This window comes from Protopterus annectens, chromosome 4.part0 (genome assembly GCF_019279795.1).
Source record: "Protopterus annectens isolate FY-2018-M chromosome 4.part0, PAN1.0, whole genome shotgun sequence".
Taxonomy (NCBI): domain Eukaryota; kingdom Metazoa; phylum Chordata; order Ceratodontiformes; family Protopteridae; genus Protopterus; species Protopterus annectens.
This window is the reverse complement of record NC_056733.1, coordinates 752063596-752089727: the sequence shown is the minus strand read 5'-3', so window position 1 is coordinate 752089727 and position 26132 is coordinate 752063596. Positions and strand designations below refer to the sequence as shown.

Here is a 26132-nt window from a genome sequence, read left to right as displayed (position 1 = left end):
CTTATGTTCAGCAAGTAGATGGAGCAAAGAGTGAAATATAACTATATACAGTAACACATATTAATTAATGCTCTGTTTTATAGGTACTCCACATAATTTAACTTAAAAGAGTACAAGACTTCAAATGAAACCCAAAACAAATGTCATTCTCTTGTATATATATATGGGATATTTTCTTTAGATAAACAATTAAAACTTTGTAACTAATAAAATTACGAATGGAGAAAAAACACAGCTGAGGCCGAACTGTTGTCTAGCGCTTTCATTCCTTTATTGTTGCTAGGAACTTCATCAGAACTGAAAAAAGTACATAGCCATGCTCTATAAATATGCTGTATACAGGAATACCTAATTTGCATATGATGTGATTAGTGGCCAATGGCCAAAGATTTCTTTTCACAATACAAAAGAAGAATTCAAACCAATGATTATGTTCTCATGTTAATACAAGGGCCAAGGAAAATGTTTTCAATTCTTACCAATAGTCATTGTGATGTGTGTGTTATAACAACTTTTGAACCATCAGACGAAAAGACGACAGTAATGCACTAGGTAAGCACAGTGCACTATGCACAAACTTCAACGGGTTTAAATTCATAGTACTGGAACAAGTTGGACAGTTTTTTGGAGACTGTGAAACTCTGTTAGAGTTAAAAGAACTGAGGTGGCAGTTACTTTTAAACTCTGACACTCATCCAGGACTTAATGACTCTCTGAACATTAAATGTGCTTTAAGATGGGCAAATTAACATGTACTGACTGTTTGTTTTGACTACACTAGTTCTTGAACAGTGATAGAACATAAGCAATGGTTCCACTACTATTACAGGGTCAGTCCTATGATTTTCCAGCTTCTAGTTTAATTGGAAATATAACTATCAGTTAAAAGTAAACACAATAACATCGTAAAAAAACAATGGTATTAAGTATTTGTTCAACTCACTCTTGTTTAGTTCAAAAGTTGTTATAACACACACATCACAATGACTATTGGTAAGAATTGAAAACATTTTCCTTGGCCCTTGTATTAACATGAGAACATAATCATTGGTTTGAATTCTTCTTTGTATTGTGAAAAGAAATCTTTGGCCATTGGCCACTAATCACATCATATGCAAATTAGGTATTCCTGTATACAGCATATTTATAAAGCATGGCTATGTACTTTTTTCAGTTCTGATGAAGTTCCTAGCAACAATAAAGGAATGAAAGCGCTAGACAACAGTTCGGCCTCAGCTGTGTTTTTTCTCCATTCGTAATTTTATTAGTTACAAAGTTTTAATTGTTTATTGGCATTATTCTACTTTGCTTTACAGTTTTAGAACGGTTTTTCGTTTATATTTTCTTTAGATGCCAAGTCTGCACTAACAGGATTTCCTTTGCAATATTTAGGTTTTTAAAGTCATGGCAACACAGCTAATCCTATGCACTGGAACAGTATTCTGAGACGACTTGAGCTTAAATACCAAAGCAGGACTTAATTTTTTTTTTACTCAGATACCACTTATTTCACTTAACTGATAAACATCTTACTTTCATTTACTGTTACAGGTTCTGAATTTTAGGGAGAGGTTATCAACAGAAATAATTCCATGTCATGTGCTGCTTCTACAGCTGTGCAACAGACATGTGAACTATCTACGTGCTGTACAAAAGGTTGTGTTGTCAACCACTGAATGTGCAACTACTGCACAGACTTCCTTTTCCACCTTTAATGTTTGGGGTAGGGGTGCGGTAGTTCATCTCTACATCATGGCTTTCTTTTTCTCTTCTTCCTTCAAGGTATGTGCCAAAGACAGTTCATCTTCGTGAAGCCTGAAATGAAAGGAACTTGTTTTCCATTGGGTGATGTCCTCATTGAGCATAGTACGTTCAGTGAAAGTGACATGGCCTTCTCCATCAATCAGGATGACTGTGTTAGTCCTACAGAAAAATAGATAAAACACATGAAAGCACATAAAACAACAAAAAAAAAAGAAAGTTCAAGTTCCTGCAAGCTCTAATGGTAGCTCTGAAATTGCTGCCAATGTTCTTCATACAAGGATGCATCCTTCCTATCAATCATCCTGGCACTCAGTACCCACTATTTGCCATATGAGCTAATGCCTTAAAGTTACAAAAATGGTTACAGAGTATCACAACACAGCAAAGTACCATAAGACATTTAAAAGTGAAATGCCACCGGTAGGAGCTCATTACTGATTGTTTTCATGTGTCTCACTAAAACCCGCCTGTATCTCCTGAAGTACAGCTGTTCCATGATCCTTTCAGCTGTATGTGTGAGAAAGTTCAACCAGAAGAAGGCAAGGCAGCCCAGAATATATAAACTATACAAGAATGGACTCCACACTCTTTCTGGTAGCGGATTTGTGTTTATTTGTATTACAGAGCTTTTAGTTTGTTTTATCTAAAATGGAAAGCATTTAATTTTGTACTGAATTTGGCAATTTAGACATTATACGCAAGACATATTGCTAACTCTAGTATTCACTCTCACTGAATGATCTGTATAGTCATAGTTTAAGCATTACCTAGATATACAATATTTCACAAACATGTTTCTCTTGGCACCTGTCTCAGCTAGCAATACAGAGAAATGTAGTCCATTCTGACCAGTTTCCTCCACATTCTCAAGCTTATGCTGTAACATCTTATTGAAGTGAACCACTTGTGAGAAGGACTTTAAATGAAGGTATTCCGTAAACGTGCTACTACTGTCACAGCAGGGGTTGGCTCTATTGCAAAGGGATACAGCTGCTAACTATGGCACTCCAAGACAAGCACTAGTGATGCAATGTGTGTGTTAAGACTGACTGAGGAAGGACAGGGAAAGTAAATTCTATGGTCATCATAATGAATACGCTTTTACTATTTAACTGGTTGTTTACAGCAATGTACACACGGGTGAAAAGGTGCATCCTGCCTTCAGGTATAGCCTAAGTCACAGACTCAGTCCCACTTAGGAAGATGGGAATATGATGCTGAAAATCACTTTTAGCAAATCTTGACTTAACTTATGAGGAGGGAGTCCCCCCCCACACACACACACAAACACAAACATAGGGGCACTGCCTCTGTTTTGCTGAAAGTGGTTTTCAATGTAACCAATTTCAGTTACAGAGACACAATTAAATGCATTAAGCATATTGACATGAATCTGGGAAGAGTACATGATCATCTTTGTTAAAACAAACTAATACTTGTAAGTTGTTTTCACTCAAAAATGGGAAAAGGAAACATAGTAGATAGTTGCAAAGTGTTTCATACCATAAATGCCTTTTTCCCTTAGCCACTGATGAGTTTCACTTTGTCTCAGCTTGTAGGTCAATCAGACTACAGAGGTCTTCAGTTTTACTATTTTTTGTAAACAATCAAAGCAGTGTTTCCTTTCTAAGAAGGGTACAGTTTTCCCAATATACAGAGGTACTTTTTTCAAGTAGTGAGCAGCACAGGTCTTCCTGCATCAGCTTCTAAGAGCAAGATTCAAAACCTATTTGTGGACTATTCAAATCAAATTTGTGCAGTCAGCAGTCATACTGAAGTTGCTGGCAATTCAAAAACATGGACTGCACAGACACATATTGTGCAGTATGTAGTACATTCTAAAGGAAACATAATATAAGCAAATGAGTAACAAGAGGTGGTATGCGATTTAGAAACATCATGGATCCAAGCTGTACTACCTACAGAAAATATCCGTATGCACTGCAGAATGTTAGGAATCATAACAGGATTGATCCACTTGAACCAGATTCATTTAACCCATAATGCAGAGATCTATGCCACTAAGAGGCGCTTCAAGGTAACCATACCCTAAATGACCACAAAATTATTTGTCATTGGTGAATGATGACCAAGTTGATGAGCATGGTTAGCAATATGTAGACCTACATATTGCAAAAATACACTAGTCAAGAGTGTCACAGAACGAATTTATGCATACATTATATCAATGATTTTAAACAGGTGCAAGCTATGCAGTGCACTGCATAGTCTATTCATACTGTGCATCAGACATTACCATACAATAATACAAGCAGTGAAATGCCACATGGAACTTGTACACAATAAAAAATGCAGGACCACATCCCTCCTCTTGGCATAGTGAGTATCCAAGAGGTATTTCCTTGTCTGTATTACTCTATCTCACAAGTCAATCCATGCATTGTTCCTGTGTAATCCAATCATTGTTCCTGTGTAGTTCCACAGGGAATCCCCAGGCTGTTCTATAAGCTGTTACATGTGGTGTTCTAATGAGAGTTATCACATAACAGAATTGTCTCATCGGTTGTGGAATTTTGCTATAAAAGTTGTCAAATTTGCAACAGGATTACCATTCCACAAGCACCATTGTGCTGCTCTTACCTCCCTTAACTGTCTCACACTACTCCAACAACTAACTTACCGACAACTAACAATGGCCCACAAAATCATCTATAATTCTGAAATATGTCCCTCAATAAATTCCTTACTCCAGCTCTATACATCGAATCGAACTCTCCGCTCTGAAGACAAGCATTTATTAACTCTATACAAACCAAACAAAACAACTGAGAAACCCCTTTACTCATATTCTGTTTTGCACAGTGACAGAACAAAGCCTCTGAGACAGTATGGTCAGCTTTTAAGACAGGAAAACTATAATGCCCACTACAAATAGACCCTTTATAAAGTTCTGTTTCCCAACAACTATAACATGTATGTGACTGGAGAGGCTAGGGGCCATTCTATCAGAATAGGGACTAGTACTGTAGTCTCTGGCAAAAAAGATTCTACCAAGACTATTTCTAAAATAGCTACCTTAACTTTTAATTATACTTTAACAAAACATCACAGAATAGATGTCTGGTCTAAAAGTGAGGATTTAATATTGCCCAAATGCATGGTACACTGCTGACTACTTACACTTGGCTGGAAGAAGAGTTTATATTGCTTGGTGTGTCGTCGTCCCCCCCCCCCCCAATTAATTTCGAATTCTTGAAGTAATGAGCCTTACAAAGAGCATGTTACATCTATGGAAGTAGTCACTGTAACAACAGATATCTGAATATATGATCACTACTGCACAGGGTTCCAGCATCCTTCCCCAGATCAGCATAACTTATGATTCTGACAGACTTTGCATATACTCATGATTTCAGTTTACATGGGCTTGCTTCTGTTTATGTTCTTCACTTACTTAATACATTGTTCCATGTCTTTCATTTTAATAGTTACAGTGAACTTTACAGTTTACTGGTTTTACTCTATAATTCTGTTAATAACTGAGCTAAGTTACTTAAAAATGTGATCTGTTTTGCTTTTTTTCCTAATGTGCAATTTGTATAACTCCATTTTAGGCTGTTTATTTTTTACAACTGCATGGTTTTTCCTGCATCACTCCTTCACTTTTACATCACTCTAGTTTACCTCTTACTGGCATTTCAAAACAGAATAAGGGCATGTGTATATCATCGTTTAAAGCTGGAATTTCCCTAGCAATCACATCTCAAGACAGCATTCTGCATGCCCAGAAAGATATAAGACTGCTGAAAAAGAGCAGGCTAAAGTCTGACGTACATCTGCAGCTATAACTTCCAAACAAATGACAATTCCTACAGCAATGATTACCTATCCAAATACCTGCTGTTACAGTTGGTGTATTAATATAGCTGTATTTTTCTCAGTCATCCTATTGGCTTCCTTTTCCATTGGGACTGTAAATAAGGATTGGCAAGTAAACATTTAAATGTTTTATTTAGAGAAAAGCCCCCCCATGGCTGTAGGCCACCCAATCCCCATATTGGTTCATGCTCCTCTGGAATTCTAGCCAATTCTAACTGAAAATAAAACGTTTTAGTCTTATAATGAGGGAGGAAACTATTAACGCTCACACCCATACTGATCATCTAGAAACAGCAGATCAGAGTTACAGAGAAAGCCATTAAAAAGGAAAGAAAACTAAACAGAAACTTTTACCTTGTTCCATATCCAGGACTCCTCACACAGATGGCTGCATATTTGTTAAGGATAGGACGGATGTAATCCTGACCCTGATCCTCAATCTGAGGGTCTGGAAGTTGACTAACAAACACAAGAAAAGAAAATGTATAAAGATAGGTTATACTTATAATTTGGAAAAAAAAACATCTTCAGCATACAAATGTTATTACATTTTAAGTACATACAGATATAAAAATTGTAGAACTTTTAGAGATTTAATTATTTCAGAAAAGAACACATTAGAAAAAAAGATGCTACATTGCTGTACTATCTAAAACAAAACAAAATATACTAAATGCAAGACAAAACAGAAAATGGATGAAAAGCTGCACTTTGGCCTTGGCTTTCTTTCAGCCCTCCCTCAGAAAGGAAAAAAACAAAGTCAAAGGAGGGAGGAAATCATAATTTAAAGATACGAGGAAAGAAAGAAATTGTGAGGCTTAATTAGATAATGCAATAACTGGCAAGGTAATGGCTGGCTCTGGTTGCATAGAGGGATAAAAACCATGACTAAGTGTACATTGGGAAGTGAGTTTGATTAGGGCTTGGTCATCTGATGGATTTCTCACGCAATGTAGGTTTCACTGACATGACAGAGCTTAGAAGTGGATGAAATGATGGTATGGAGGAGGCTGGACATTCTATGTATCCAACAGACAAGATGAAAGAGGAGTGCAGCAAAGCCACTTGGCCAGGGATCCAAGGTATACTACTCAGGAGGAGGACAGGCTAGAAATGGTGTGGGAATTGTGGTGAGAGAGGTTTCAGAAAGCAGTGAAGGATGCAATCAGAAATAGTGACAGACTCACGGCAGACAGATTCCAGCCTGATAAGACACTATTCATAATCTCAGCCTATGCCCTACAGCAGGGTTGTGACAGTGAGAAAAGGAGTGCGCATTCAGACAGCAGTTGCAGGACCTACTAGATAAAGCAGGACAACATGAATTGGTGTTGATAATGGGTGACTTGAATGCACATAGCGGGACAGATAGAACAGGTTATGAGTACTGACTGGGTCCACATGGGTGAGGCAACTGGAATAAAGGAGAAACCATTCTAGACTTCTGTCTGGCAAATGGCGTGATAGTAGCCAACACATGGTTCAGAAGGAGAGACAGTCACAAGGTCCCATACAAGAGTGGCCAACATGCAACACAGGTAGACCTCCTCCTACTAAGGAAAGGGCATTGGGGTAGAATCTGTGACTGCAAAGTCATCCCCAGTGAAGCAGCCAGCCTACAGCAAAAAACACTGGTTGCCACAATCAACTTTAAGCAGTGGTCAGAGAAGGCTCTAAGGTCAATAGAGACCATGCTGAAGACCAGGAAGTTGACTGGAAAGAAAGCACAACAGTTAAAGTTTTTGCTTAGGGTTCTTGCACCCCAAGAAGAGAAGGAAATAGATGGAGTCAAAAAAATAGCAGCACCTCAAAACAGCATCTGTGAGGACTACAGAACAGATATGTGACTGAGCCAGGTATGGAAATATGGTATATAAGGAAAGCTGGAGAGGGAATGCAGATGTCCAGGAAGTCAACAAAAGAAAAGAAAAAGGAGGAGCGCAGGAAAAAGTGGGCAATAGAAAAGACAGACTAGGCTAGGAAGGAATACCAGTTGGCTAAGAAAGGAGTTGCAATCGCAAAGAACAGGGCATCAGAGGCACTCTATCAACTTCTAGAAAATGACACAGAAGGTGGCACAAAGAAGCTAATTCAGGTTGCAAGGCAAAGACCGAAAATAAAGAACATAGTCAGATACCCCTTACAAGGGATGCCAGCGACAACCTGTTCCAGTCCACAGGACATCAAAGGTAGATGGAGGAAGTACTTCCATCAGCTACTGAATGAAGAAAACCCCAAAGAAGCTGCACTGCCTGAGACACAGCCTACAATGAGAGAAGAGGAGCCCACTATAGTAGTAGTAAAAACAGCACCAAGGAAAATGAGATCGGGGAGAACAGCAGGCTCAGATGAGGTCTGTGATGCCCATGCACTGGCCCAGCAATCAAGAAGCCTCAATCCTCACCACTAACACCAGTGAGGGGCGTCCATATAGGGAAAGGATAATAAATACACACACAGTAAAGTACAATGTACCTTAAGAGCACACAGAGATCACAGTCAGTCTGGGGCTGGTTTCTCCCTTTCCCTCCAGGTCTCCAATAAGACTCCCCACTGGCACAGCTAAAGGGTCCAGATCTCAGCCTAATGGGCAAGCTAAAACCTCCAGCACCCTCTCTGTCCAACCAATGCTTCGTGTCCCTGCCGAAGTAGCTGACACACACACACTTTGAGAAATTGCACAGGACACTATGGATAATCACAAGGCTTTCTTTAGTTATGTTAGGAACCTGGGTGGGAATTCCCAGATATGCTCAGAATTAGTCCAAAATCACAAAAAATACACCGAACCCACAGACATTGCCAACATCCTAGCTGACAGGTTCAGTGCAAACTTCTCCCCCCCTCCGCACCAAAAGGGCAAATATCTATCCCAGCAGAGTGCTGCCCCCCTGACATCTCAGATGCTCAGGTAAGAGCTGCCCTCTCCAAAGCAAAAAACACAGCATCAATGGGACCAGACGGTGTCCCGGGCTGCGTCCTACATGAACTCCAAGAAGAGCTAAACCCAAACATAAAACTACTGTTCAGTCTCAGCCTTACTACAGGATATGTACCCAAAGAGTGGCATACAGCAACAGTGGTCCCTCCCCACAAAGGTGGTGCCTCAACGGATCCTGGAAACTTTCGCCCCATAAGCCTGACTAGCTTGGTCTGCAAAGCTATGGAAAGGATCATCATGGACCTCATAAATAAAGATATTGGGGACCTACAGACACTGGATCCTACCCAGTTCGGCTTTGTTAAGGGCAGATCCTGCCTCTTAAACCTGGTTGATTTCTTTGAAACAGTCACCAAAGGCCATTGACGAGGGGAAGGTGGTCCACACAGCCTACCTGGACCACGCAAAAGCCTTCGATACAATACCCCACTCGGGCATTATAGATAAGCTCACCAGCTTAAATATAAACCCCTATGTCACTAGATGGGTTGCAAACTGGCTCAAGGACAGAACCCACATGGTTAGAATTGCTGGAGCCATGTCAGACTCCAAACCAGTTACGAGTGGCATCCCACAAGGCTCAGTCCTGGGACCTCTCTTGTTCAGTATATATTTCTCGGAGGTACAGGCCAACACGGAAGGACTGTGGCTGACCAAGTTTGCAGATGACTGCAAACTGGGCGCCATAATCGACACTCCAGCCGACACAAGCATCCTCCAAAAGGGCCTCATAGAAACAGACAACTGGTGCCAGAGCAATGGCCTCAAGCTAAACGCCAAAAAGTGTATAGTCATCCCCCCTTTGGCAAAAACAAAGTGCCCACATATTACCACATAGGTGGTAATCCATTAAGTACAGAAGAAGTAATTAGGGACCTGGGGACCCAAGTTGACAGCAATCTCTCATTTGACAACCACGTGGCCAAAGTAGTTAGAAAAACATTTTATATAGCCCACCTAATCATAAAGGGATTCACATCTAGATCAGGGGAGGTCATCGTGCCTCTTTACTCATCCATCATCAGACCCATAATTGAGTACAATGCCCCTTTTGAGAAGTACCTTACCAGACACCTGCAGCAACTGGAAAGACCCCAAAAGTACCTCACCAAGAGGATCAAAGGGCTCAAACAGATGCCATATGCTGCCCGGTTAAAGAGACTCCAGCTCTACTCAGTGGCATACCGCCTACTCAGAGGCGATCTGTGCCTGACGTATAAAGCCATGTCCAACCCGGAATTAATGGACATGCTGCACCTCAGAAAATCCAAATCCCATCGAGCTACGCGCTTGAGAGACTTGAACCTCAGCACTGAAATAAATAGGACATGCTGGAGGGACAGATTCATGACCCAGAGGCTCCCTTCACTCTGGAATAAAATCCCAGTCCAGGTTAGGCAGAGTCCCTCACTGACTCTCTTCAAGAGGAATCTTGATGAGTGGATGGGAGATCGTAGGTTTACCCCGGGTATCACTTCTGTGTCACTGTTAGACAGAGGCACAGTATACTAACCTCGAAAAAGGGCATAGCAAAATTCATTTAAAATGGGTGGCGAAAGCCAAACACACTCTGGCTAGGCTTATAAATGCCCTAGGGCAGATAGCCTAGTATGACCCTATGAACCTATAAGAGTTATATACAACCACACAGACACTCCTGGAGAAGGCTGGCACAGGTTCTCCAGCTGTGCCCCTCTTACCCAGACTATACGGTAGAAATCACTGCCACCACCCAGCTAATATTTATCAGCTACTCAAAGGCCCTTAAAAGGGTGTCCAATTATACTGTGCAATATTATTATCCAAATGGTAAGTGCAACCAAACAGTCAAGACTTATTTGGAGTGACTTGGTACAGTATCATTATATACATGCATTGCACTCTTACAGCTTAAATTATCTCTACACAGAATAGCCACAGTTGAAAGGTTTAAAAATATTTAATAATAATTAATAAAAACACAAGACATCACTTCTTACTACACAGTGCTAGTCAAGAGTTCAGAGATTACAGTGAAATACTTAAAATAATTCAGTAGAAATGTTCTGACATCACAGAAAAACAAACTAGTCTAGTCTTCCCATTTCCTAACCATATCTAAGAGAAAACACTAAAGTCTAAGATCCTACTTAAATATACATACAGGGAGTGCTGATGATGTTGGATGTTCTCAAGACAAATGCTCTAATGCTCTCATTCTTTCTGTCCTTAAATTAATAACACAGTACCACTGATTCATTTCAGATTACATAATTTCTTTCTGGTTCCCAGGCTAACAGACTCTCAGGGGTTAATGGCCCCTTTGATCTTGCAGCTGGTCAGGAACGAAGCAATAAAAGAAATTATACATGCAAATTCTAGCCATTAACTCTGGCCTCAACATAATAGGCAGAATTTCTTCATCCAGACATATTGGCTCTGAGTTTTGACGTCAAAGACAGTCATAAAATGCTTGACTTAGCTTTCTTACAGCATTTTTTACCATTTAGGAGAACAAGCCAGTGGCTTAGATTAATATTTACAAATGACAGAATTATCTACAAAATTCTACCTGGCTAGGCTGTCAGCCTTTACCTATCTTCACAAGGTTATAGCAGATATGACAAAGATGCTGGATGAGACAGGGGAGAAATGGCTCCTGAGGGTACTCATACCAGTGTGAGAGAAAGGCATATCCCAGATGATTGCAGAATAAGCATACTTGTGTCAGTGTACAAGAACAAAGGAGACATCCACAACTGTGGGCAGTACAGAGGTATTAAACTCCTGTCACATTGCGTGAAAAATCTAGAGAGGGTAACTGATAAATGGACACACAAAGTAGTAGAAAGTAAGAGGGGAGTTGAGCAGTTCGGATTCAGATCAGGATGCAGCCCAACCTAATGTCTGCAGTGAAGCAGACAGTTGAGAAGAAAAGCTAGAGACAAGGAAATAGGCTAACTGGGCATTCCTAGACTTGGAGAAAGTATATGACAAGGTCCAATAAAGCTTATTAGGGGAGTCCTGCAGTGTTCTGAAGTCCCAGAAACATCCATAGAATTAGTGCAAGCTACGTACAAGGGTTCAGTGACTCAACTACGAATTGTGTTCAGTCTCACATAGGGATTCTCAGTGGGAGTGGGTGTACAGGGTTCAGCTCTGAGCTCACTGCTGTTTATACTGATGATGGACTACATTAGCAAACAGGCAGAGGGAACAGATCAACAAAGTTGCTGTACATAGACAATATGACATTACAGGTAGACTCTAAGCAAGAACTTCAGCTAAGTATACGGGAATGGAATGCAAAACTCACATGGGATGAAACTAAGTACAGATAAGACAGTAATAATGACAGCAAATGGGGAAACCAGAAGAAGCTGAGAACTGAGACAGAAGGGAAGATGGAAGAACAGGTTAACAGCTTCAGGTATCTGACAGGGGTGGCTGAGAAGAAAGGAAGTCTAAATGAGAGGTCAAAGCTAGAATCAGAGGGGCTGCAGCCAAATGGCACAGAGTGGTAGGGGCAGTGTATGACAGAAGAATGCCAAAGAAGCTGAAAAGTAAGGTGTACAAGGTACTGCAACCAGTACTACAGTACTACTGTGTGATACAGAAACTTGGGCAGTAAAGGCAAGGAAGTTGAGGAAGCTAGAGGTGATGGAAATGAGATACAAGGTTGGCAGGATCATTGTACTATGGACTGTCTTTTCTACTTGCCCCTCCCCCAAATGTGTTGATCTTTGCATCAGGCTGGGGAGGCAATGAGGAAACATACCTTAAGCACATGTCCTGCCCTTAGCCACAGAAGTGGCCACACCTGCTATATCCTCCTGATTTCCCAGTTCTGAGTTATCTCTCTGAGCTCCAGCTTCTGCCTGAGCTAAGCAGGTACATTCCCTCCCAGATAGGCATGCCCATTTTGGATGCCCAGTCACAGTTTGTACTTTATCCCTCAATGCCACCAGGCTGTTGGCCAGATTCAGTTACAAACTTAAGCATGCAAAATATCTGTAAAATAAAAGGCTGCTCTTTTTTACAGGCAGAGGGCAAGTGTTTTAGAACTAATCTTATAACTCAGCACATACAGTAAGGAGAGTAGGTGGAAGATAACTCTTGTGCCATCAAAAAGTGCTGAAGAAGTCTAGCAGAAAAATGCTAGACCAATAATATGAAAAACTCCCCAAGGAAGGGCTGCCACAGGAAATGAAGATAAAAGTGACAGGCTAGAAAAGTGATAAGCTGGGCATAAATGAAATATTAACTTTTGGACATAAAACCCTCCACAGGTGCCTGAAACTGAAGATTTCCATTAATAAAAAATGCTGACCAAGGTTCAAGAATCTGTTTCCCACTTGGGGAGTTATCTGACAAACAGATGATCAGACATTTTATGTAATGGTCTATGTCTGTAGAGGAGTATGGAACCAACAGTGAGTAGTCTTTAGCACATGAAGCCTTGGCAGAAGCACACAAAATACCATAGACATATTTGGAAGCAGAAAAGAAGGCACCCAAGTGCATGTAGCTGTAGCACTGCATGCCCTGTTTCTACTTTAAAAATTAAAAGTTATGTACTCACCATAAATATGCATCTTTGTCATCCATTTTCATTGTTCCTCAATGGATGAGTTTTAGATCATTATTGGCTGCTTTTCTCTAGATTCTTGGATCCAACTCTCGAGCTCCTCCCTTTACCCATAATGCCCCTAACCTGTGCATTACCTCTGATCTAGTTCATTGTTACAATACATCAATTTAAAATAAAATTATACTAAGAAAGAAGAAAACAGTACAGTTACAGAATAGGGGTTCAAACAGAAACTATGGATCCTAACAAAAAATTTCTTCAAGTCACTCCCAAAGAGATGGATAAGGAGAAGGAGGGGGGAGATGAGGAAGAATGAAAATGGACAACACACATGTATAGTTATGGCAAGTATAATAACTAATATCTGATGTCATTTTCATTCATTACTCACCGTATGAGAGACCGTCCCCAGCTATGATAACCTAGGGTGGCCCTCTAGGAAGGATATTCTGGAGAACCACAAAACCAAAATCAGCCTGTTTCTAGAGATGATATCCAACTTGTAATGAGCAATAAATGAATGGGCATTAGACCAAGTGGCAGCTGCATAAATATCATAAACGGAAGCTTTGGCCCAGTAGGAAGATGATGTAGCCATAGATCTAGCTGAGTGCGCTTTTGGAGATTTTGGCAAGGTTAAACCTATTAAAGAGCAAACACAGGAAATACAATCTGTTATGCATTTGGCTAGATTAACTTTGGATACTGGTTTTCCCAATTTATTACTGGAAAAAGAAATAAATAATTGGTCAGTTTTTCTAAATGCCCTTGTCTTATGAAGATAGAAATTAAGTTGCCTATGTACATCTAAAAGGTGAAGCATGTACTCTCCTTATTTATCAAAATTTGGAAAGAACACTGGCAAATTGATAACTTGACTGATGTTTGTTTTAGAGGCAATTTTGAGTAGAAATGAGGGATTAGTACACAAGATAAACTTTATGAAAAATTAAATAAGGCGGTTTTGAATAAAGTGCTTGGAGTTCAGAAACTTGCCTCGCAGATGTAATAGCCACTAGAAAGATTGTCTTCCAAGAAAGAAATTTGAGATCTGACTTACCTAAGGGCTCAAAGGGAGATTGTATCAAGCTCTATAATACAAAGGTAAGATCCCAAGGTGGTGTGTGATCCTTTATTGAAGGTCTACGCAAAAATGTGCCTTTCAGGAAAGCTTTACATACTTTGGATGAAGCCAGTGGGGAAGCATCGTCTCCTATATGGTAGTTAGAGATAGCTGCCAGCTGAACTTTGATGGTGAAAAACTAGTACCACTCTGGAAAACTTAAGCAAGAAAATTCAAAACAGCAGTAATTGGAGCAGTGAAATGATTCCTGTCTCTCTGCTGTGCCCAAAAGGAGAATTTCTTCCATTTACTCATATATTTTTCTCGTACAAGGCTTCAGGGATAAAAATAATATTTGGAGAACAGGAGAGGAAAGCCTACAATGTCTAGCCATCACTGGATTTGGAGAAACCATGCAGTCAATCTGAGGCCTGTAATGTCCGGATGAGTCATCCCTGACGGATGTGACAATAGGTCTGGAATGGGGTCCAGAGTCCAAGGGAAACATAGTAGATTAAACCATAGGAAGGGGAACCATACTTGCAGAGGCCAGAAGGGCGCAATGAGGATTGCTTTGCTCTTCAACTGGAGTGCTTTCTGAATAAATTTGTTGAGAAGGAACAAGGGAGGATAAGCATATAGGAGACTGGAGGGCCAAGTGTGGACTACAGCATCCTCCATGACTACCACTGAGGGAGAATTAAGGTGAAAAACCTGCTGCACTTGTTGTTGATGGAGAGGCAAACAGGTCACAGCAAGACTGACCACATTTGTGAAAGATAATTTTTGCCACTAATTGACTGAGAGACCACTCGTGAGGCATCAGGATAGTCCTGCTGAGCTTGTCAGCTAGAATGCTGGATTTCCCCAGAATGTACATTGCTACAAGAAAGCAGATGCAGGAGATCATCTACTGCCAGACTCTCACTGCTTCTTGGTAAAGGGGGTAAGATCTGGTTCTTCACCTTGTTTATTGATGTACCGTGTCACTGACATACTGTCTATCTGGATAGCAACTGTCCCAACAGAAAGAGAGTTTTAAAAGGCATACAATGCTCAGAGTATCATTCTCATCTCTAAGACGTTTATATGCAATTTGGTCTCTTCTGGGAACCACGTGCCTTGAACAGTCCATCCAAAGAAATGCACTCCAATCCAAATGGGAGGCATCCATTGTCAACGTGGCCTTTGGGGGAGGAAGGGTAAAAGGATGTTACTGGCAAATTTCATCAGACCGGATCCACCACCATAGGGAGTTTCTGCAGACTCAAGATAGTTTTTTAGGATGTTGTAAAGGTTGTTGAAGAATGGACCATTGTACTGATAGAGTCCACTGGAGAATTCTCATGTGAAGGTGAGCAGGAGGTATTAAGGCAATTTCTGCAGCCATCAAACCTAAAGCTTGAAGAAACATTTTTGGTGGAGGGGAGGGGTAAGAGAAAATCTGTTTGACATGCAATCTGAAAGTAAGAATCCTGCTTTGTGGTAATAGAGCGAGACGATTGACAGTGTCTAGGCAAGCCCTTATAAACTCCAAGACTTGGAGTGGTTGAAAATGGGATTTGGTAAGATTTACTGTGATCCCCAGGAACTGCTATAATTGGAGTAAGAAATTCCTGGCTTTTTCTAGGAGACATCTGGTTGGCGCAGTGAGAAGCCAGTCATCCAGATAAGGAAACACTCTGAATCTGTGCAGTCTGAAATAAGCTGCTACCTAGTGCCATGCATTTGGTGAACAATCTGGTGTCTGTGGTGAGACTGAAGGGCAGAGTTTTGAATTGCTAATGACTAGCTGCCAGACGGAAGCTCAAGTACCTTCAAGAGTGCCTGTTCATTTTTATGTGTTAGTATGTGTTCTGAAGATCTATGAAGCACATCAAGAGAAGCAGAACAGACTGAACCATAACCATCCTGAATCTGGAGTTCTTTACAAACTGATTTAGATAATGAGATCTCCAAAATAGGTCCCAGGTCTCCTGTTTTCGTTGGCACTAAAAAGAACCTTGAGTAAATTCCTTGATCCTCTTTGGTCTGGTGGGACCTCTTGGAAGACTCTCTTTGTCGAGCAGTTTTTGAACCTCTAGGACTGCTAATTCCCACTGACTGGGTGGAATATCAGGGAGACATTTTCTTTTTTGTGAGGGAATTTGTAAAAAGGGAATGAAATCTCCTCTGGATATGATTTTTTGCACCCATGAATCCTTTGTGATGGCTGTCCAGGTGTCTGGGTGTAAAGATAAGCACCCCCGACTGCCTCAAGAGAAGAACAGTTGGACAACCTTTCAGGAATGAACCAAGAAACCACGACTAAAAACACAACAAGCAGCCCAAGGTCCAGACTCAATTCTGCTCACTCGTTCCAAAAATACGAAAAACTCCTCCGTGAATGAATGGTTTAATAACAGCCAGAAACACAGTACAAATGTCTAAACAGAGTATCAGGGTTAAGCGCTTTCATCTAAGAAATTAGACTTCCTCAGAACCCTTAACATAATAGGAAATTCAATTATATACCCATTTTTGGCGCCAAAAAGTTTTTAAAAAGTTTTTAAAAAGACACTACACATCAAAACATCAATATAAGTAAAAATATAAATTTACATGTGCACTAACAAATAATTAAAATAAGCATATAATAATATATTAATATATATACTTATGTATATAGAAAAGGTTTTATACTTATAAAATCATTTACCCCTGGATAACAAGTAGCATTAGTCCTAAACTGCCAAATTGCCTCTTTTTTGGCTAAATTCACTTTCCAGTTCCCCCCACAAGGGTAAATATCAACCCTATCAATAATTAAAAACTTAAAAAAGTGGGTATTGTCATGTAAAGAAATGTGATGGGCTAAGGCGTTTTTAACATCACCCTTCTTAATTTTGTATAAATGCTAGTAAATACGTTTTCTAAATGTCCTCTCGGTCTTACCGATGTAAAATGCCGGGCATTTAGAACACAATGCTAAATATACCACCCTAGCAGTCTGACAATCACCTCCATAACTCTTAACAAAAGTTTTGTTAAAATTTTCAAGTCTAACCCCCCTACTTCCAAAAATAGATGAACACTGACCACATCGCCCACATTTCTTAGTGATATTAGGACTAAATCTTGGAACCTTTTTTAATTCAAGTATATTTTTAATATTAGGGCCTGTTCTATAAACAAAAATAGGTTGATTGCCTAAAATATTCATACAGTCGTTGTCTGATTGTAGAATTTTCCAACTTTCAAAAATTATGTTTTTGATGAATTGTACAGAGGGGGAGTATGTCAGGACACAGACTCTGGAGGTTTGTATAGAAAAGGCTGAACAGTTGTTCCTGATTAAATCCCCTTTTCCTAAAACGGGGAAAAATTTGTTACCCCATTCACGTGTGACATATGAAATAATGTCTCCTAACATATCATTCGGGTAACCCCTATCCAAGAACATAGATCTAATGAGTTCTAATTCTTTGATCATGACAGATTTATTTGAAGACATACGGGCAGCTCTAACACATTGCCCCTTAAAAATATTCCTGAAGGTATACCTTGGATGATTACTTGAAAAATGTAAGTAATTATTTGAAAAAGTATTCTTTCAATGAATTCTAGAATCAAAACCATTAACTGAATGACTGATAAAAGTATCCAAATAGGCGATCCCTGTAGTTGAAAACTGATATGTAAACCGTAAAAAATCTGTGGTCTGGTTAATGTAATCCATAAATTCAGAAATCTCAGCAACAGACCCTTTCCATAAGACAAACAAATCGTCCAAATATCTACTATAAAAAATGATCTTAGAAAAATATGGGGATGAAAAAAGAAACTGTTTCTCCCACTCATACATGACAAGGTTTGCAAAGATGGGTACACAGGATGCACCCATCGCTACCCCTTTTATTTGCCTGTGGAATTCCCCTTCAAAACTAATGTAATTATGGTCCAAGACCAAGGACATCATATCAACCAATAAACATATACGGTCCCAGGTAAAATCTGAAATAGATCTTAGACTGTTTTCAAAATAGTTTAATCCTATTTCTTTCGGAATACATGAAAACAAATCTACAACGTCGATGGTCAAAAATATTAATTCCTTATTCCACAATTCAGGTGATAATTTCCCCAAAAATGACCAAGAGTCCTTGACTAGATGGGGAATCCTCTCATATAGTGGTTTAGTCCATCGGTCAATCACAGTACCTATAGGGAAAGTTTTGGATTTTCCACCTGATACAATAGGTCTGAAGGGCGGGTTCGAAACACTTTTGTGGACCTTAGGGATCCCAAAAATAGTTGCCAAAATAGGGAATTCGACCTTAATGAAATCATGAATGTCCTCAGAAATCCTATTATTAAGTAAATATTCCTCAATTGCAAGGTCAATTTTGCGATACCCTATATTGATTTCATTAAGCGAAACTACTTCAACGGTCAACAGGCTAATACAAAAGGGACACGTTCACCGCCGGAGGAACGTTTTGAACATCTTGATTTAAAAGAAGTGGTGTCTGGTAGAAGCCTACTGGACAGGGACGAGGAGCGTGAGTTTACCTTTGATTTCAGTTTGTACCAAATACACAACGAGAACGAGAGAATGGGTGCTTGTTCTAAGAGACCTATGGCTACTAAAACCTATGCAGGTATGTGCCCTTCAGTTAAACATACTACGGCGAACAATGCTGAAAAAATTTTGGGGCAAGAAATACTCAATTCTTCGTCAGTGGCCACCAATACTAATATTTGTAAAAACAAAAAGACAGTTATTCATTCAGGGAAAGGTATTGGTGGAGTTTCCACAAAGCTGGATACTTTGGACAATTTCCTGGAGGATAACTTTGATTTTGGGGATAATGTTGACAGGAGAACTGTTTTGGACAAAGGGGACACAGTGGATATTAAACAAAAGAATTTTGATATTGGTAAAAAGTTGTTTACTATAAAATGCATCAAATTGGACAATGCATACCTGTTAAAATGTTTGGGTTTAAATATTGTTCCAAAGGGGCTTCGGTTTTTTAAATTACCCTTAGGAATTGACTATTCAGACAGTGTGAAGCATCATTTTAACAATCTTTTTGATGGTTTTGGTTTTGAATATATGCGTTTATTGTTGAAAAACAATGATGAAAAACTGTCTAAATTGATCAATGAAGTGGAACAATTAGATTATGACGTCACACATGATAAAAGTTTTTTTGAATGGTCTGATTTATATAATAAGCAATTTTATTCTGCGGAACAAAGGGTAAAGAATATATATAATAGAAAATGTAGAAAAATTTCTAGGGATTTGGACAGTTATAATAACAATAATGTATATATTTGGCCCCAAGATAGGAAGGTTACAGGTAGGACGTTTAATAATATTAATTTTAATCAAAATTATGGGAATAACAGGTTTTGTGATAAGGATTCTAATTTTCAGGGGGGGCGCTTTTTTCCGGCCCCAAAGACACGGTTACTGTCGAACAACAAGAGGTGATAAAAAGCATCCATAATGTTGATGTTAGCACTTGTTCAGTACGGACTTTATTAGATTCTTCTTATAAGGGTAAAAAACAGATTGTTTTTTCTTACTCTGGGTTTAACATCTTTAATTATGCTAATGTAGATATTACCCCTGAAATGTTCAAACTTTTTTCAAAAGGCTTTAAATTTGTGCCTACTAATCAGATGAATATAACTAATGTTATTAAAGATGTTAAATTATATTGTAGGCGTCTAAATCTGGCTATGTTCTTTAAGAATGATAAAAATAGTCACATGGACATCAACAGTAATCGACTGTCGCTACACAAAAAAAGTACTTTTATACCTGTTTCCCACCCCAAGGTTGCACTTTGTGATCAAATGATATGTCAGGATATTTATAGATTTAATAGTATCAACAATCAAGTTCCCCTTTTTGATAGTATAGATAATCTCACCAAGGATGAACGTGGCTGTTTGGACTTTTTTCTATCTAATAACAACATCAGGGTCATGAAACCTGATAAGGGGGGAGGCGTTGTCTTATTTAACAAAGTGGACTATGTCAATGCCATGACTAAAATAGTGTTGGATTCAGGGAATTATGAAGTAGTTTCGCTTAATGAAATCAATATAGGGTATCGCAAAATTGACCTTGCAATTGAGGAATATTTACTTAATAATAGGATTTCTGAGGACATTCATGATTTCATTAAGGTCGAATTCCCTATTTTGGCAACTATTTTTGGGATCCCTAAGGTCCACAAAAGTGTTTCGAACCCGCCCTTCAGACCTATTGTATCAGGTGGAAAATCCAAAACTTTCCCTATAGGTACTGTGATTGACCGATGGACTAAACCACTATAGGAGAGGATTCCCCATCTAGTCAAGGACTCTTGGTCATTTTTGGGGAAATTATCACCTGAATTGTGGAATAAGGAATTAATATTTTTGACCATCGACGTTGTAGATTTGTTTTCATGTATTCCGAAAGAAATAGGATTAAACTATTTTGAAAACAGTCTAAGATCTATTTCAGATTTTACCTGGGACCGTATATGTTTATTGGTTGATATGATGTCCTTGGTCTTGGACCATAATTACATTAGTTTTGAAGGGGAATGCCACAGGCAAATAAAAGGGGTAGCGATGGGTGCATCCTGTGCACCCATCTTTGCAAACCTTGTCATGTATGAGTGGGAGAAACAGTTTCTTTTTTCATCCCCATATTTTTCTAAGATCATTTTTTATAGTAGATATTTGGACGATTTGTTTGTCTTATGGAAAGGGTCTGTTGCTGAGATTTCTGAATTTATGGATTACATTAACCAGACCACAGATTTTTTACGGTTTACAAATCAGTTTTCAACTACAGGGATCGCCTATTTGGATACTTTTATCAGTCATTCAGTTAATGGTTTTGATTCTAGAATTCATCGAAAGAATACTTTTTCAAATAATTACTTACATTTTTCAAGTGCTCATCCAAGGTATACGTTCAGGAATATTTTTAAGGGGCAATGTGTTAGAGCTGCCCGTATGTCTTCAAATAAATCTGTCATGATCAAAGAATTAGAACTCATTAGATCAATGTTCTTGGATAGGGGTTACCCGAATGATATGTTAGGAGACATTATTTCATATGTCACACGTGAATGGGGTAACAAATTTTTCCCCATTTTAGGAAAAGGGGATTTAATCAGGAACAACTGTTCAGCCTTTTCTACACAAACCTCCAGAGTCTGTGTCCTGACATACTCCCCCTCTGTACAATTCATCAAAAACATAATTTTTGAAAGTTGGAAAATTCTACAATCAGACAACGACTGTATGAATATTTTAGGCAATCAACCTATTTTTGTTTATAGAACAGGCCCTAATATTAAAAATCTACTTGAATTAAAAAAGGTTCCAAGATTTAGTCCTAATATCACTAATTAATGTGGGCGATGTGGTCAGTGTTCATCTATTTTTGGAAGTAGGGGGGGTTAGACTTGAAAATTTTAACAAAACTTTTGTTAAGAGTTATGGAGGTGATTGTCAGACTGCTAGGGTGGTATATTTAGCATTGTGTTCTAAATGCCCGGCGTTTTACATCGATAAGACCGAGAGGACATTTAGAAAACGTATTTACGAGCATTTATACAAAATTAAGAAGGGTGATGTTAAAAACGCCTTAGCCCATCACATTTCTTTACATGACAATACCCACTTTTTTAAGTTTTTAATTATTGATAGGGTTGATATTTACCCTTGTGGGGGGAACTGGAAAGTGAATTTAGCCAAAAAAGAGGCAATTTGGCAGTTTAGGTCTAATGCTACTTGTTATCCAGGGGTAAATGATTTTATAAGTATAAAACCTTTTCTATATACATAAGTATATATATTAATATATTATTATATGCTTATTTTAATTATTTGTTAGTGCACATGTAAATTTATATTTTTACTTATATTGATGTTTTGATGTGTAGTGTCTTTTTAAAAACTTTTTAAAAACTTTTTGGCGCCAAAAATGGGTATATAATTGAATTTCCTATTCTGTTAAGGGTTCTGAGGAAGTCTAATTTCTTAGATGAAAGCACTTAACCCTGATACTCTGTTTAGACATTTGTACTGTGTTTCTGGCTGTTATTAAACCATTCATTCACGGAGGAGTTTTTCATATTTTTGGAATGAGTGAGCAGAATTGAGTCGGGACCTTGGGCTGCTTGTTGTGTTTTTAACCTTTCAGGAATGCCAAAAGTGTCTATCTGACAAAGAATCTCGAAAACCTTGGTTTTGCAGCCCACCTCTACCATGTGGACAGTGTTTTCTGTTATTTCCCACTTTGCCTCTGGGAGATGAGAGTCTTGAAAAGGTCCTTGAGGTTTTCAGAACCACATCTTGCCACCGAGTTAATTCCTGGAAAAGGATCTCTGCAAGGCAAAAAAATGGATTTCCACAGCAGACAAGGTCTTTCCATCTTGCTCACTGCAGGAAAGTGTCTCTAACAGTGGGCCCAAACAGAGTTGTTCCATGAAAGGAAGCATTGATGAATGACACTTAAAAGGGCTCTGCAAAATCAGACAATCTCATCCAGGCATGTCTTCTGATGGTTATGCCTGAACCCACAGCCCATAAGGAGCCTTCAGCTGCATGAGAGATTAGCTTCATGGATGCCTTTGATATAGATTGTAGAGTGGCCAGTTGTAAGTAATAAGCCTTCTCTTCCTCCTCTGATATGGACCCAGTGGTAGACTTGGACAGTTCCTTAGTCAATTCCCTCTGTAATCTAGTAAAGTGAGCCAAATAGTTAAGGAACTGTAAGGCAAAGGTCGCTGAAGCACAGACGTGCTTCCCATATCTGTCCAGTGCCCTAGATTCTCTATTAGGAGGATGGACAGGGGAACTTTGTTCAGCCAGCTCCTTTTTGGTGAATGCCTCAATAACCGTGACATCTATGAGATTCTTTTATTCCAAAAATGCCTATCTTTTGGTGTACCAAGGACTTTGTCTGGATGCTGGGGAAAAGGTTCTATAGTATCCAGCTCCTTCCATGCCCGGCAGGTGACAAGATCTATAAGCTGATCCACCAGTGGGGGTTACCCATGACATAGATGGGCCACATCTGAAGGCTTCTAGGAACACCAACCTCTCCTGGGAAGGGGTTTCAGAGGACCAACCACTTTCTGGTGTAGGATTTCTAGATTATATATAAAGGAGACGTCTTCTGGTGGTGATCTTGGGGACCCTCCCCACTTATCAAAATCAGTTTCTTCAGTTAAAGATTCCTAAGGGGTATCTAAGTGCCTTCTTTTGCACATCCTCTTCCAGGGTACCTCTTCAGTGGGCTGCTCTCTGGAGAAGTATCGTAAGAGGTGGGGAGTGGCTGTCCCTGTGGAGTAGGATGGAAAGACTCCGAGACAGAATCTGAAGAAGGAACAGGAATAGGATCAGAGAAAGTAAGAGCTGACTGGGAGAAGCCAAAGTCAACTTGACCGGAGCTGAACTCTTAGATCAGATAATCCCAGGTACCCGCCGGTCCCCTACTCTGAGGGGGGAGTCAGAGCCGAGTTGTTAAGCGCTGAGCCTCTGAGGGGAAGTGATGGCACCGAAAGCTTCAGAGTCAAAGTCATCACCCCCTGGATCTGACACTTTGGCTCAGACATTTGTCCAGCTCAACGGGGGTTGGTACCAAACAGGTCAGGGAGACAGTTGGAGTTGAAGAAGGTATCTTCAGATCAAATGCTTTGAGTCTTGGAACTTTCAGATCACAGGACTCAAACAGTATGTGAGAATTGAGAAGGAGAAATGATGGATCCGATGGGCGACAGAGCCAGTAAAACTCCCATATGAATCTGTGCTCTGATTTTCTCATCATCCTGTCCACATCTGCTTCGGAAAGACTTCAGGAGGAACTGATCAAAGAGGAAGTCGATGGAGGACAAGATAGCTTTCTTGGGGTCTTCTGTTAAAAGGGAGATCGGAGTCTTGGAGAAACTGGCTCTGGAGAAAAACAAGGACTCTGGAGTTGAGGAGACTTAGAAACTGAAGGAGTCAGATCCGTAGATGTTTGATCTGAGAGCTTCAGAACTTTTGCTGGTAGCTCCGATGACAGATCAGTTTTAGGAGACTGGGCAGGACAGAGCTTCCTATGCTCTCTGGGTTCCATAGACACACCTTCTTGAGGGGGTTTAAGCCCTTGAAGTAGAAGCTGAAGATGAAGGCACTGAAGCAGAGAGAAGGCCCTTCAGAACTAGTTTATTATGCCAGTCACTATGGCTCTGGCTTTGAAACCAGCACAAATGGTACATGGAGAGTCTAGATGGCTGGGGCCTAAACAATAAACGCACTTCATGTGGGCATCAGAGTTGGGTATCCTATGCCTACAGGAAGTGCACTTCTTAAAACTGGTAGGCTTTTTAGCCATAGTAGTAAAGTATTACAAAATCCTATATCTAAGAGAAAAAATAATGTTTTTTTTTCTACTTTTAAAAGAAAAGTAGCTTTACCAACAATGGTAAAGAGAATACCTTAGCAAATAAGGTAGAGAAGAAAAATGGTAATACCAGCTATGGTAGCACTAATACCCACAAAACGGGTAAAGAAAGGATAAAATAATTTACAATAAGTGGTAAAGAGAGGAAGGGCTATAGGGAAAATATACACAAAGATGAAGAAAATTTAAATTGTAAAGATATTACTCACAACTTTCAAGAAACTATTTCCCTGACATCCAGAAAAGGCAAGCTCGACCGAACAATTAAAGTGGCAAACAAGATCTGAGGTAATGCAGTGGTTAGGGAAATTATGGGTAAAGGAGCTTATTTATTTTTATTTTACATTTGTTGACCGGGCAGGTCTGGCTGGATATATGTCCATTTTCAGCAGAGGCCTGAGGAGAAAAGCTCCACTATATATACTAGTAAATAACATAAAACAGCACAGTAAGAGACAAATATAAAAATCAAAAAACTATTCCAACGTAGCACAGTGACAGTACAGAAGCAATTTAACAGGTAAAAAAATACAGATAGGATCGCTAATCCCATATTCTTTGCAGAAGCAGGAATTGTAAAAGACGATAAAAATAACAAACAATAGAGTTTATACAATATTTACAGAATTAACAATTATGATAAACATTTGTGCCAGGCTATAGTTTTAAGAACCAGATTTGCACAGCAGGAAGCAACATACAGGTTTAAATAATAGATGAGATGACAGGTTGCAGTAATATATCTAGTGTAAAGAGAAAGTGACATTATAGGAATAGGAATATCCACGTGGATGCTAGGTGAGCTACAGAGGAAGGGTAGTACTAGTGGGAGAGACAAGTAGAAGAGATGGATGTATAACAACAGGTAATAGAGAGAACCATAATGAAAGTTGGATGCTGTGGTCAGTCAGGATTTGAGCAAGGGCAAAGCCAGTGTGATTTGAAATAGTTCTTTAATTGTTTCTTGAAAAGTTGTGATGAGCCTAAAGTAGTCAGTTCTGTGGGAAGTTTATTCCAGTATGAACCAACAACATTTGTGAACAGGGAGTCACCAGATTTATTGTGTAATTTGAGAGTAGCTACTAGCAGTTTGTTAGCTGAGCGAAGGGAAGTAAGATTCCTGTAAGGGGCAACAAGGTTGTTAAGTATGGGTGTATAAGTAGGGTAATGGAGAATTTTATGGGTGATAACTAATTGATGTAGAAGAATAACATTTTGAAGTTCAAGCCAGCCAAGTTTTTTGAGGTTAACACAATGACGGGTACGAAATTGGGAATCTGTGGCAAACCTGGCAATGCTGTGGTAGGATGTGGCAAGTTTCTGAAGGGTAGATTTTGATAGGTTGATATAGGATGGAGAGGCATACAATAATGTAGAGTTGAGATGAGTTTGTGCTAGAGGCACCCTGGTAGTTGCTGTAAGAAAGGGCTTAAGTCTATAGAGGGCACCTATCTATTTATTAACAGCTTTGATGGTTAGGTCAATATGGGAATCAAAGTTTAGT

At 39.4% G+C, this 26132-nt stretch overlaps 1 protein-coding gene across 3 annotated transcripts in view; it reads right to left on the bottom strand.

The window, feature by feature from the left end:
- Positions 1–1452: 1452 nt before the first annotated feature.
- The window catches only part of TANGO2 (transport and golgi organization 2 homolog), a 1196336-nt gene continuing 1171656 nt past the window's right edge, over positions 1453–26132 (bottom strand). For all 3 annotated transcript variants that reach the window (XM_044068705.1, XM_044068707.1, XM_044068706.1), the window contains 2 exons: positions 5959–6063; positions 1453–1923 (listed from right to left, as the gene is read on the bottom strand). In XM_044068705.1, coding sequence (XP_043924640.1) covers positions 1746–1923; positions 5959–6063 — 283 coding nt within the window. In that variant the 3' untranslated portion in view covers positions 1453–1745. The remainder of the gene's footprint in view (positions 1924–5958; positions 6064–26132) is intronic.